The sequence below is a fragment of the Muscardinus avellanarius genome (assembly GCF_963383645.1).
Source record: "Muscardinus avellanarius genome assembly, chromosome: 6".
Lineage (NCBI taxonomy): Eukaryota > Metazoa > Chordata > Mammalia > Rodentia > Gliridae > Muscardinus > Muscardinus avellanarius.
Genome location: NC_137791.1, coordinates 75,572,371 through 75,585,269, shown reverse-complemented (window position 1 = coordinate 75,585,269; position 12,899 = coordinate 75,572,371). Strand labels below are relative to the sequence as shown.

General features: G+C 37.0%; 1 protein-coding gene across 1 annotated transcript in view; it reads left to right on the top strand.

Moving 5' to 3' along the window:
- MRPL1 (mitochondrial ribosomal protein L1) overlaps positions 1-12,303 on the top strand; it is a gene marked incomplete at both ends in the record, with an annotated part of 102,239 nt that extends 89,936 nt beyond the window's left edge. The window contains 2 exons of the mRNA XM_080697215.1: positions 10,081-10,162; positions 12,185-12,303. Of these exons, the coding sequence (XP_080553341.1) occupies positions 10,081-10,162; positions 12,185-12,303 (201 nt within the window). The remainder of the gene's footprint in view (positions 1-10,080; positions 10,163-12,184) is intronic.
- Positions 12,304-12,899: the final 596 nt, after the last annotated feature.

Below are 12,899 nucleotides of genomic sequence, written 5' to 3'. Positions count from 1 at the left end.
AAACCAAAAAATGAAAAGGACTGGAGATACAGCTTAGAGGTAGAATGCCCCTGGATTCAGTCCCCAATACCACAATTAAAAAAAAAGAAAAAACAGAAAATGATTACTATGAACTTATATTTTATTAATATGTAATATAATAAAAAATCTTTAATGATTTAAAGAATTACAAAAACCACTGAATATTAATATTTGAAGAACATCTTTTAAAAAATATCAATGTATTTATATAATATACTAGTTCTGATATTAAGCTATAACATTGGAAAAGAAGACATTAGCCTGGTTATAGTTGTGTAAATATCCAGATTTTGAGCACTTGTAAATAATGGAATTGGCAAATCAAACATAATCTTGTTTTCTAAAAAGGGAAGGGGGTGGGACAACTCAAGTGTATGTTTATACCAAAGCATGCCAAGACCTGTTTTAACTAGTGTTTCTTGTCTGGGTTTCAAACATATTTGGAGCTTTGAACTACTTAAAGCACTTTCTTTGATGTGCTCTTTTTTTTTCTTTTTAAAGTTGTAGACATGGTTTATTCATAGGTATCACTATGCTTTGCTTGTGTAATAGTGACTTGTTTTGTGGCAAGAATACTGTCAGGCTGGCAGGTGATGAAAGCTGAAGTATATTGTAACTAAAATAAAAGTTCAGGGCAAGAGAATGTAAACATAATAAAGTCTTGTGTTGAAATCAGGTCCTTCAGTTTTAGTGAACATGCTGGAACAAGAAAAGTGAATGTGTTGGAGTTCAGTTAAACAAGAATATATGGATAGCATAGGATGTGGAATTTGAAGGCTTATTTTGAAGCAGCAGGGTCCACAGTTTGAAACAGTGGCTAGCAAGGCAGGTGCTTAGATCAAGAGGTCATACGCTGTGGCTGGCCCTAGGGCAGCCTCCATTGGCTCGTGGCTCACAGCCGCTGCTCCTTCACTCCCTTGTTCCTTCCAGTGTAATGATTAGCTTTGCTTTTGTTGCATTATGTTCAGTGTACTACAGTGTACTGTGTCCTAAATAAAGGAATTCTAAAGAGAGGAAAATAAATTGTAGACTGTAAAGTAGGAGAACGAGGCTGGCCGTAGATCTTGGATCTCCAAGGGCATGGGGCTAAGAAAGAAGAGACTCCATATGTGCCAGCACCATCCTTCATCCTTCATGTGAGATGTATGTTTAATTGCAAGGACTCAGCGTTGTAGTATTTCAGGTATACCCTTTGGGTAGATTTTTGCCAGTGTTCTTACCAGAAGAAAAATTAGAATAAGAAATAGTTTATTATCCTTTTCTCTTGTTTTTATTTGTAGTGTTATGAAATCAGATGACATTCTCTCAGAACTTGTGAGAATTGATAGTATAATTCTCCTTTTATCAGATATAAATAATAGCATAAGGAAAACCATACCAGTAGTGGGGGAAAAAAGCCAGCTTTTCTCATTAATCCATTGCATTAACTCAACAATGTAGCGATCATTGATCAAGAGTATAACATGATGGAAAATATAAACAAAACCTGTAAAAGGGAAACAAATTGATTTGCTTTAAGGTGTTTGCCAACTCCTTTTTTGCCAATCTGTTTGTTAATAAGTATATTTCAGCATCCTGCATGCACAATGATAAATGTGATAACTTGACTTCAGTACAAGTGAGTTCAAGCAGGCTTGAATCCAGGCTGTGGACATGAGTGAGTTCAGGCACAGAGAAATCCAAGAGACACCCACTAGGCTCAGGCTTGACAGTGGTGAAATTAGGTATAGAGGAGGACAAAGGTACCTAAAACTTTAAGACTGATTAGAGGAGCTATGATCACAAGAGAGTGAGGCACACCACCCTTGCCTTTAATTACTTTGTCCTGATAGTTGGCCCCTAATGGAGAATCAGTTGCAGAAAGTAACTGTCAGAACAGGGTAAGTAAAAGGAGAACCTACAGGAACTTGAAATTACTGGGTGTTCAAGAAAAGATAAAAAACTAGGAAAGTATTTCATAAACTTCCTTGAAAACGACAGAGGAAAGAGTAAGAGAACTTGAAGATATATTGTAGTAATTATTCAGTCCGAAGAACAGGCATAAAATTGAAAATAGAGAGAGTTCATGGGACTATAACAAAAAATCTAACTTGCATGTCATTGGAACTTCCAAAGGAAAGGAATAAGTTACAGAAAATTATTAAAGAAAATAATGTAGGACTGTGGAGAGACTAGAACTCTAAAATAATATAGCCATTAAGCCAGGCATGGTGGTGCACGCTTGTAATCCCAGTGCTTGGGAGGCTGAGACAGGAGGATCACACAGGTTCAAAGCCAGCCTCAGCTTCTTAGTGAGGCTTTCAGCAACTTAGTGAGACCCTGTTTCCAAAGTATAAAATAGGTCTGGCAATATAGCCTGGAGGTATAAAAGGCCCTGGGTTCAACCCCCAGTATCATAAATGAATGAATGAATAAATGAATGAATGAATAATACAGCCACTCTGGAAAACAATTTGGTAATATCTTATGAAGCTAGCTATATTTTGGGCTTGGTGGCATAAGCCTGTATTCCCAGTACTTCGGAGCCTGAGACAGAAGGATTGCAGATTTGAGGCCAGCCTCAGCAATTTAGTGAAACCTATTTCAAAATAAAAAATAAAACTGGGCACTGTGGTGCATGCCTTAAATCCCAGTACTAGGGAAACTTTAAGTCAAGAGGGTGGCAGGTTCATGGCCAGCCTCAGCAACCTTGTGAGGTCCTCAACAACTTAGTGAGACCTTGTTTTTTTTTTTTTTTTAATAGATTTGAGGGTGTAGCTCAGAGGTAGAAGGCCTCTGGGTTCAGTCTCCAGTGCTACAGTAAAGAATTAGAACTGGGGATGTAGCTCAAAGGTGGAACCTCCCTGGGTTCAACCCACAATACCACAAAAAAAAAAAAAAAGAAGGAAAGAGAGAAAAGAAGAAAGGGAAGGGGGAAGGAAATGGAGGGAAGAAAGGAAAGAAGGAAGGAGAGAGAGAGAACATTTTAAAAAAGGAAGGGGAGAGAGAGAGAGAGAGAGAGAGAGAGAGAGAGAGAGAGAGAGAGAGAGAAAGAAATGTAATCGTGTTTATAGTATGGCCCAGAATCAATTCTACTCTGGGGTTTCACTCCACAAAAATGAAACTTTTAAAGTAAAATGAAAACTCATATTAAATATTTGAACATAAATGTTTGTAGTGCTAGTTCAGAATCTTATTTGAAATGCTTGGGACCAGAAGTGTTTCAGATTTTAAAATTTTTTGGATTTTGGGATATTTGCCTAGATTTGACTGGGTGAACTTCCCTGATCTGAAGATTCAAAATACTCCAAAATCTGAACTTTTTAAAAATTCAGTTCTGGGGATTTTTTTTTCTTTAATATTGTGTCTTAAACACTTTCCCATGCCATTAAAATTCTTGCAAAGTATCATTTTAATAGCTATTTTATAGTCTCGTTATGTGAATACATCATAATTTATTCAATCTTATTCCTTTTATTGGACATTTAGATTGTTTCTAATCTCATTACTCTAAATATCATTCCTGTGAACATAAATTTGCACTTCTGTAACTGTTTACTCACAATCTGAATTTAGTGAAGTAAGAACATGAAATGGACTTACACACTCTGTTCCAGTTGTGCCCTGTACAACTTCCCCTCTTCATCAGGCGCAGGCATGTCAGATCCATCTTAGAGTTCCCGTGACTGAGATTGAAGGTGCAGCCTCGTACTCAGAGGCCTCCTTGGTCAACTTGGAGGCCGTTTTTAATGGCTGGCGTGACCAGAAATGGAGAGGGCGTATTTGGTTCCCAGCGTCCTCTGTCTCTAGACTTTGGAATGCTCGGTTCTAAGGTAACTTTCCTCCAATGCCCTTTCCAGGTCCAGCTCCTCTGGGGTAGAGGCCTAAGGATAGAAAATTGGGGGAAAGCTAGCTGCTTCTGTTTGCCTGCCCATATTTGTGGTCACTGTCCTGGTAGTTGCTACTTTTTAGCCTTTTCTTACTGGCTAGATGTCCTTCCTATAGCACATGGTTCCACCATCCAGTCTCCCCTTCTTACAGTTACCCTCCAGCTCAACACATGATCCCCTTGGAACCTTGCCTCTTGGCTGCTGCTCTTTTTGGTACTAGGAATTGAAAACAGGGGCACTCTACCTCCGAGCTATACTTCCACTCCTTTTTAATTTTTATTGTTTATTTTGAAACAGGGTCTCACTAAGTTGCTGAGGGTCTTACAGAGTTGCTGAGGCTGGCCTCAAACCTGTGATTCTCCTGTCTCAGCCTCCCAAGTATTTGGATTACAGGCACTTGCCACCACTTCCGACTTGTATGCTACTTCTACTTGGAATGGATATTTATTACAGTAGGTCTTTTTTTTCTTCTTTTTCTTGTGGTACTGGGAATTGAACACTGTGGGTGTTCTACCCTCATCTTTTTGTTTTGTTTTGAAACAGGGTCTTAATAGGTTACCTAGAGTCTTGCTACATTGCTGAGGCTGTCTTCAAACCTGCGATCCTCTTGTCTCAGCCTCCCAAGTCTGGGATTACAGGCATGTGCCATCATGCCCAGCTCAGTAGGACCTTTTCGATGGCCTGAATTGTTAGTATCTTTTTTTAGAACACTAAATTTACCTTTTGTGCTTTTAATTTGGACCCTGTCATTTGTCCTAAAGAAACTTGTTTCAAATGCATATGTAAAATTTACAACAGCTGTTGAAAACATAGCTAAGCATTTTTTCTGCTGTTATTTTTAAATGGCAGTGCAATTCTTAGCCTGACAAAACATATATTTTGTCTCATCTGCATAGTGCTGCATAGTAATAAACTAAAAGTCTATCAATACCCAACACAGCTTTCTCTCAAATAAAAGAATATAAAACAAAAACCTTTTTTGCTGTAGCAAAAAGTAATGATCACTTTTGCTTATTCCCTTTCTTTAACATCTTTCAGCCTATTTGTTCCACAGGTCAGTATGTGGACTCTGAGCCACATTCAGCTCTCCATCTGTTTTTATAAATAAAGTTTTGTTGGAATATAGCTGCTCTCATTCATTTATGTATTGTTTGTGGTTTCTTTTGTGATTTGACAGCAGAGTTAAGTGTTTGTAACAGAGCCCATTTGGCCTGCAAAGCCTAAAATATTTACAAAGAGAGTATGTCAACTTGTGCTTTACACCCTTCCTCTTGAATTCTTTCTGTAACAGACTGGATATGCTATTTATCTTCTTAGAAACATTTAATAGCTTTTCATTGCCGACAGAATATATCCTAAAATCTTTACATTTAAATTCCTTTGCACTGGGCATGGTGGCACACAGTTGTAATCCCAGCATTCAGGAGGCAGAGACCACAGGATCACGGTTCACCGACAGCCTCAGCTACTTAGCAAGGTCCTTTGCAACTCAGTGAGACCCTGTTTCAAAAAAAAATAAAAAGACTAAAAAATAGGACTGGTGGTGTAGCTTGGAGATAAAATGCCCCTGGGTTCCGTCCCCAGTACCGCAAAAATAAATAAAAATAATTAAATAAATAAATATTTCTTTGCAGTCTCATTACACATCACCATCTCAGGTTCAAATTTGGTGTTTCCAGCTATTTTCTGCGGTGTGACCTGACGACCAGAATTACAGATTGGCAGCTTGCAGGCTGAATTTGGCCCCCAAACTTATTTTGTCGGATCCTAGTAGTGCATTTCTTTTGTCTTATTGAATTAACATTTAAAAACTGGAAAATATCACATAGAAATCCAGATTTCTAGCTGTTTTTGACCAATTGGGAATTGCGATGGCAGTGGTACCCCAGTTCTCGTTGTAACAGCTGAGTGGCTTCTGTCTCTTCCACACAGGGTTTTCCACCCTGCATGGCCTGTGTGTGTCGTGCACATGGTATATACAGATGCATTTAAACCCAGTCCTTTTCAGTCATGCATATTCCCTACACACGAGGAGCTCCCTCATGGACCTGTTCTCACATTGCCTCATGCTGGTCTCTCTGCCTAGAAGTTTTTCTTTGTCCTTCAAAAATTTTTCAATATCTAAGACTTAGCTGAAATGTCACCTTCTTTCACTGTGCCCTCACTGTGAAAGGCAGTTACATCTTCCTCTGTGCGCTTGTAGCACTTGTTCATCTGGAGTGGTACCTGTCCCGTTACATTTTAGTGACTTGATCATAAGCTCCTTGAAAGCAAGGTTTGAATCTCATTCATCTTTCTGTTTCTAGTTTCCAGCATGTAGCTTGACAAACAGTAGGGGCTAAATGTCCTAAGTTGTGTGATGTCAACATCTAGGAATTAGGAAAGGCTTGGCATAGTGGCACATGCTTATAATCCCAGACTGGGACAGGAGGATTACAGGTTCGAGGCTAGCTTCAGCAACTTAGCAAGGCCCTCAGCTACTTAATGAAACCCTCTTTCAAAAATAAGAAATAAAAACCAGCCATGGTGGCATATGCCTATAATTGTACTACTTTGGAGACTGAGACAGGAGGATCACAGGTTTGAGGCCAGCCTCAACAACTTAACAAGGCCCTCTGCAGCTTACTGAGACCCTGTTTAAAATAAAAAATAATAAGAGCCGGATGTGGTGGTGCACATTTGAAATCCCAGTACTTGGGAGCTGAGACAGGAAGATCTGGGTTTTTGGCCAGCACCAGCTACTTAGTGAGACCCTCCTCAACTTAGTGAGACCCTGTATAGCTTAGGAGACATACAGATTTTATCCCTTTTCTTGGCTTAGACTGTTAGGAGTTACAGAGGTTAAGAATAATGGCCCATCTACAGGAACTGTCTGCTAGGTACTTCATATAATCTTAGATTATTAGATATGGAAGGGATTTTGGAGAACAGGTGATTGAGTTCTTACCTAAAGCAGCAGCCCTCTCTGCAGTTTACAGTTGGAGGTAATCAGTCACCTAAAGACAATCAAGACAGCACAGTGGCAGTAGCTGGCCACTTTAGAAGAGTGTGTATTATTTAAAAGTCATTTATATCTACTCTGCTTTTATTTTGTTCTGTCATCTGTAAAATGTAAATTTTTTTTTACACTAATCCCATTGTCCTTCAAAATAGTTGAACATACTTCCTACATCTGTGCTGGTGGTTCTCAAAGTGTGGCTCGGGGATCTCTTAACTGACACTTAACCTAGGAGTCTTTCTTCTCTCTTCACCTTCCTTTTAAATCAGAAAATACATGAAGACTCTGAAAGTGTAGGCTAAATCTTTTGTGTTTGTGTATGCATTTTTCTGGAGCAAGATTTGATGACATAAAAGAATTGAAGAATCACTGTGTTGGACATGTTCATGGCTACATTTTGCTGAGATGAAATAAAACATTTGTATTTTGAAGGGCCAAATAATGCTGGAATATTACCAATTTTTTGTTATAATGGATATATATATACACACATATGTGTGTATATGTATGTGTATATATATATATATATATATATATATATATATATATATATGTAAAGGTTAGGAATTGTATGAAAAGAGAAGAATCTGAGAGTTAGGAAGCAAAGATACAGAGCTAGAGTTTACCTGCATCCAGAGTCACTATCCTTACATCTTTGGTAAAAGAAATCCTGCATAAGGGATATTAAATAGAAAGTAGGATTCAGTAAAAAACAATCTGTTCTTGAAAACATCCATGCTGCAGAATGAGGAGTAACTATTATGTCCCATCATGAAAAGTCATTTTTGCAAAATGTAAATAGTACGGTGATATATATCAAAGTATGGTACCTATTAGAATTCACTATCCCTTCAAGGTCAGTTTTACTCCTTTTTTCGCCTCCTTCCCCTCCCTGCTGCAACAAGTCATATGCTCTGTTATTGACACTCTAATAGATAATATCCTTTCTCAGAAAGTTGCCACCCCAGCTTTCTTAAGACCACAAACTTATTACATAGGGAAGTTATCACATAGGGAAGCACTATTGGAAGTACAGAGGAACTTAGGTGGAAGCAGAGAGGTTTGCAAGTGTGGCTTTCCTGAGGTCTGGTCAACCCAAATAAATATCCTCCAAGTTTTGATAGAACTGATATAAGCATATATGTTATTTTTATATATAACTATCAGTATTGATTACATTAGTAGCCAATTAAATAACCATAGTAATGCCCATAACATATGTAACTTTTTAAATTTTATACAATATTTAAAAGAAAAAAGGAAGTATTATGGTTATCATATATTTAAAATTCAATAAAAGGCACAGTACTAACTAGAGATACTAAAATTTGGACAAAAGTATAAGCTAAGCTATATTTTAAAACATTTTTGTATTTTTAAGGGGTTCGGGGCATATCTTAGTGACAGAACTCATGGAGGCCCTGGGTTCATTTCCTAGTATTTCCCCTGAGAAGAAACAAAGTCACTGGAGGCATTCGAATAATGAAAGTTGCAGGGGAAGTTAATTGTTTCATGTTTCTAAAGCATGGCTGTTGTTTTTAGCTTACTGTAGGCATGGGAATATAAAGCTGGAGAAAGTATGGTTACAAAAATCTGAGAAGTTTAGTATGTATAACAATATAGAACACAATTGTTAAGAACAGGCATGTTGGGCATATTACTTTTCCTATCTATGTTCACATTTGAGGAAGTCATAGGTCTTTGTGTGTGGGGAGAGTAGCCATGGAGATTGAACCCAGAGGTGCTCTACCACTGAGCTACATACAGCCTCAGCACTTTTTTAATTTTTTATTTTGAAACAGTGCCTTACCAAGTTACAGTGTGTTTGGCCCAGGACCTGCCATCCTCCTGTCTTAACCTCTGAAGTACTAGGATTATAGGGGAATGCTATCACACCCGGCTAGCTGTTAGTCTTTAACAAAGGGTAAAGAAGCGTATTGAAGTTGTATTGGTCACTTCAGTTGGTAATAGAAAGATGGATAATTTGAAGTAAAATGGACAATGAAGAGGGCGCTAAGAGAAAGGACACTTGTGGATGCCCTAGCCTTCCCTTTTCTTTCTTTTTTTTTTTTAACATAAAATGTGTAAGCTTCCTTCTCTGCCAGTGAATTAAAGTCTGCACGTTCTGTGGTCTTATAAGATGAATTGAGCATTGCTTTAATTTTTTTTCCTCTCATAGCTCCCACTTATGGATTGACATGAAGTAAGAATTCTTCCTATAATGTGTAAACTCTCATTTAGGGTTTGGTACTGCATCATGCCAAGGTGAATGTTCAATAAATGTTGTTTGATGAAAGAATAATATTTTTCAGGAGGGATTCTCCTTATGTTTATGTGTCATGTTACTTATAATTGTTTTCAGACTCATTGGTAAATAGAAGTCTTGTATGAACCTGAACTCCTTTACTTTGTTGTTGTTGCTTGTTTTGCCAGGAAGATATAAGTTTTATGTGAATTATTATAAATTATTTGGCAAAATGCAAAATCCCCTAAATGTAATATAACTTAGTTTGATGTATTCAAATGTAATATAACTTAGTTTGATGGTATTGAAGAAAGAGTAACATTTATTGAATTCATTTAATACACAGAGGACTTTTCAGGGATATTAAGTTGGGTCTAGGAATTCTTGAATAGGACTCATTCATTCATTATATTTTTACTTACTAGAGCTTTTGCTAAATGATAAGATAATTGCCTAGATAATAGTGAAAATTAGAATATTAGCATAGCATTCTGAAATGTTGGTGTGAAATAAGTATTATCTGAATGAATGTAGAAAGGTAATTTTATATTCAACTCCTGAAAGTATTATTTTTTAAGCATTTTCTTACTTTCTTTTATAAGAGTAAATCATCAAATAACAATAAGAGAATGTATCTCTAATTTTGGGGCGTGGCTATAGGGAATGGTTTATGTAACCAAGGTAAGCATTGGGGGAAATCAAGGAAAGTCAAGTGGAAAAACTTCAAAATGTTCTCTAAGTTAATTAAATCTTGATATATAGAGACATGTAAATGAGGCATTTTAAAAGAATTTAGGAGGTGTTTTGCTTCCAAAGTAGGATCTCTTAATGGATGATTGCAGTAGGTAAATATTTTAAAGACACTATCTAAAATAACTACTAAAACAACTATACAAATTGTGTTATCTTCTCACTTTCCCATTATCAATTTTGTCTTTTTCTTTCAGTTAGATATGACAAGCAACCAGATAGCTGCCAATCTGCAAGCAGTTGTTAATGAAGTCTGTAGGCATAGACCTCTGAATTTGGGTGAGTCGTTTGCTAAGGGTAGACTTTCCTATAGCCCTGTGATACTTTAAAAAATATAAAATATTAAGAAAACAAGTTCAAAGCTGGGTGTGGTGGCGCATGCTTGTAATCCCAGCACTTGGGAGGCTGAGACAGGAGGATCACAGTTCGTGGACAGCCCCAGCTACTTAGTGAGGCCCTTTGCAGCTCAGTGAGACCCTGTTTCAAAATAAAAAATAAAAAAATAGGGCTGGGGGAGTGTACCTTTGAGGTATAATGCCCCTGGGTTCCATACCCCCCCAGAAAAGTTCACATCAATTATAAAGCAATAATATTTACGAGGATTGACTAAATAAATAAATTTTAATTTTCCAAAGGATTCCTAATTACCTTATTAATAAGTCATAGTTTAGAGAAAAGGACATCTTTAACATTTAGAAGGTATATATTCTGAAACCTTTATAAATTCCCACATTATTATTTTTATCATTAAATGTGGTAAAGCAGCCAGGTGTGGTGGCACATGCTTGTAATCCCAGCATCTGGAAGGCTGAGACAGGAGAATCTTGGTTCGAGGATAGCCTCAGCTACCACTTAGTGGAGGCCCTTTGCAACTCAGTGAGACCCTGTTTCAAAATAAAGAATAAAAAAAAATAGGGCTGGGGATTTGTGGCTCAGAGATAGCATGCCCCTGGGTTCCATCCCCAATACCGTAAAGAAAGAAAAAAAATATATATATGTATATATAAATATAGTAAAGCTTGAAAGAAAACTGATGGCTTTTAACTTAAAATGGTTTTGGATTTGAACTAAAATCATTTATGAAACAAAAGTTTGAAGTCAGATTGTTCTCCTTTTCCCATATACTAGCAATTGTTTCCTAATCTTATTTATTTTAGAAAAAAAGATAATTTATTATGAGAATCATAGCTCTTATAAACGGGGATTTATGGAGAATCAGTAACTTGATTGAGATGTGGAAACTGTGTAGTAGGCTAAAACACAGGCTAGCCTGTACATGCGCCAATTAAATTCCTTCCTCAGAAAAACTTCACTCGTTGGGTAGATGAAACCAAGCAAGGATCCTGTACTTAATTGACTATTGTCTTACAGCTTTATCATGATAGAAATTCACCAGGTTTAGTTTTATAACTATGTTAATAAAGCACAATCTTAAGCAATTTTTCACCTTCTTTAGGAGTTAAACACACTGTTGGTTGAATACCTCATTTGTTAGTTCTTTTGTCCTAAATAAGGTCATAATACTTAATTAATCTATGTGTTTGGATTCTAATATTCCATGGAAAACTTTTATTTATTTTTTCTTTTGCTGGTATAATTGGGGATTGAACCCAGGGACATTCTACCTCTGAGTTATGTCCCTATGCTCCTGGTATATTTTATTTTTTATTTAGAAACAGAATCTCACTAGGTTAGTGCACTAGCCTTGAATCTGCAATCCTCCTGTTTCAGCCCCCACAAATACTGGGATTACAAGTGTGTGCCACTGTACCTGGCTCTGTGGAGAACTTTAATTTCAATATAGCATCCTCTGAGACTAGCAGGAATGGAATGATGGACAGTATTTCCTCTAAGCAGTGTTGTTTCTCTCTTTTTGCCAATTCAAAGAAGCCTGTTAGCTTTTTAATTTTTGGAGAATTTTTCCAACTGTTTGGTAACACACAGGTAGCATCTGTGCCGACTGTTTTAAGTAAATATTTAGAGTATTTTCATCAAATGTAAATATCACCACCTGCTCCCTCCACTGTTGACTTTACAATAAAGTAAATCCTAGGCTATCATGTTCTGGAAGAAAGAAATGAATTATTAGTGAGTCTGTGGTCTCAAGCATAATTCACTAGTACATCTAGTTTTGTCTTCTAGAAGTGGAACTGTCCTTCATTAGACTTCAAAATAGTCAGCAATGTAGAACTTCTCAAGTGAAAATATGATGTGAAACCCATAAGATTTCTTGTGTATTTATACCTGTTTTGTAGGAATCTGTGGAATAAAGTCAAAGTTGATCCTTGTGTTTGTTTTCAGGCCCCTTTGTAGTCCGTGCTTTCCTTCGCAGTTCAACAAGTGAAGGTTTGCTGCTAAAGATTGAACCGTTGTTGCCTAAAGAAGTAGAAACTGAAGAAGATAACAAGGAAGTTGCCTAAAAGTGTTGAATTATGGAAATATTTTGAGTGGATTAAGAAGCTTTGTGAAATTAAAAAACTTCATAATTTCTATATTTGGTATCTTGTGATTTTTTATTACTGTGGAAAATGAAATTTAGCACTGGAAATTCTTATAACAATTTCCCAAAATAAAAAAATTTCTCCGTGTCTGAACCTTTTAGATTCTATTACATTTTTTTTCTTTAACATCCAGGTTCTACATTTTTGGTAGCTACAATAGCAATTTCTAGCCTAATAACTTCCCTTGGAAGTCATATCTATATGGGGGGATATCCTCTGTATCCGTAAGGCAAAGAGTGGCAAAGCCATGAACTAACTCATAAACATGACTGTTTTTTTCTCTTTTTGTGGTACTGGGGATTTAACTCAGGGGCATTCTACCTCCCAGCTATACCCCCATCCCTATTTTATTTTTATTTTGAAGCAGGGTGTGGTGGCACACGCTTGTAATCCCAACATTTGGGAGGCTGAGACCGAAGGATTGCAGTTCGCGGACAGCCTCAGCTACTTAGGCCCTCCGCAACTTAGCGAGACCCTGTTTCAAATAAAGAATAAAAAATAGGGCAGGGGGTGTA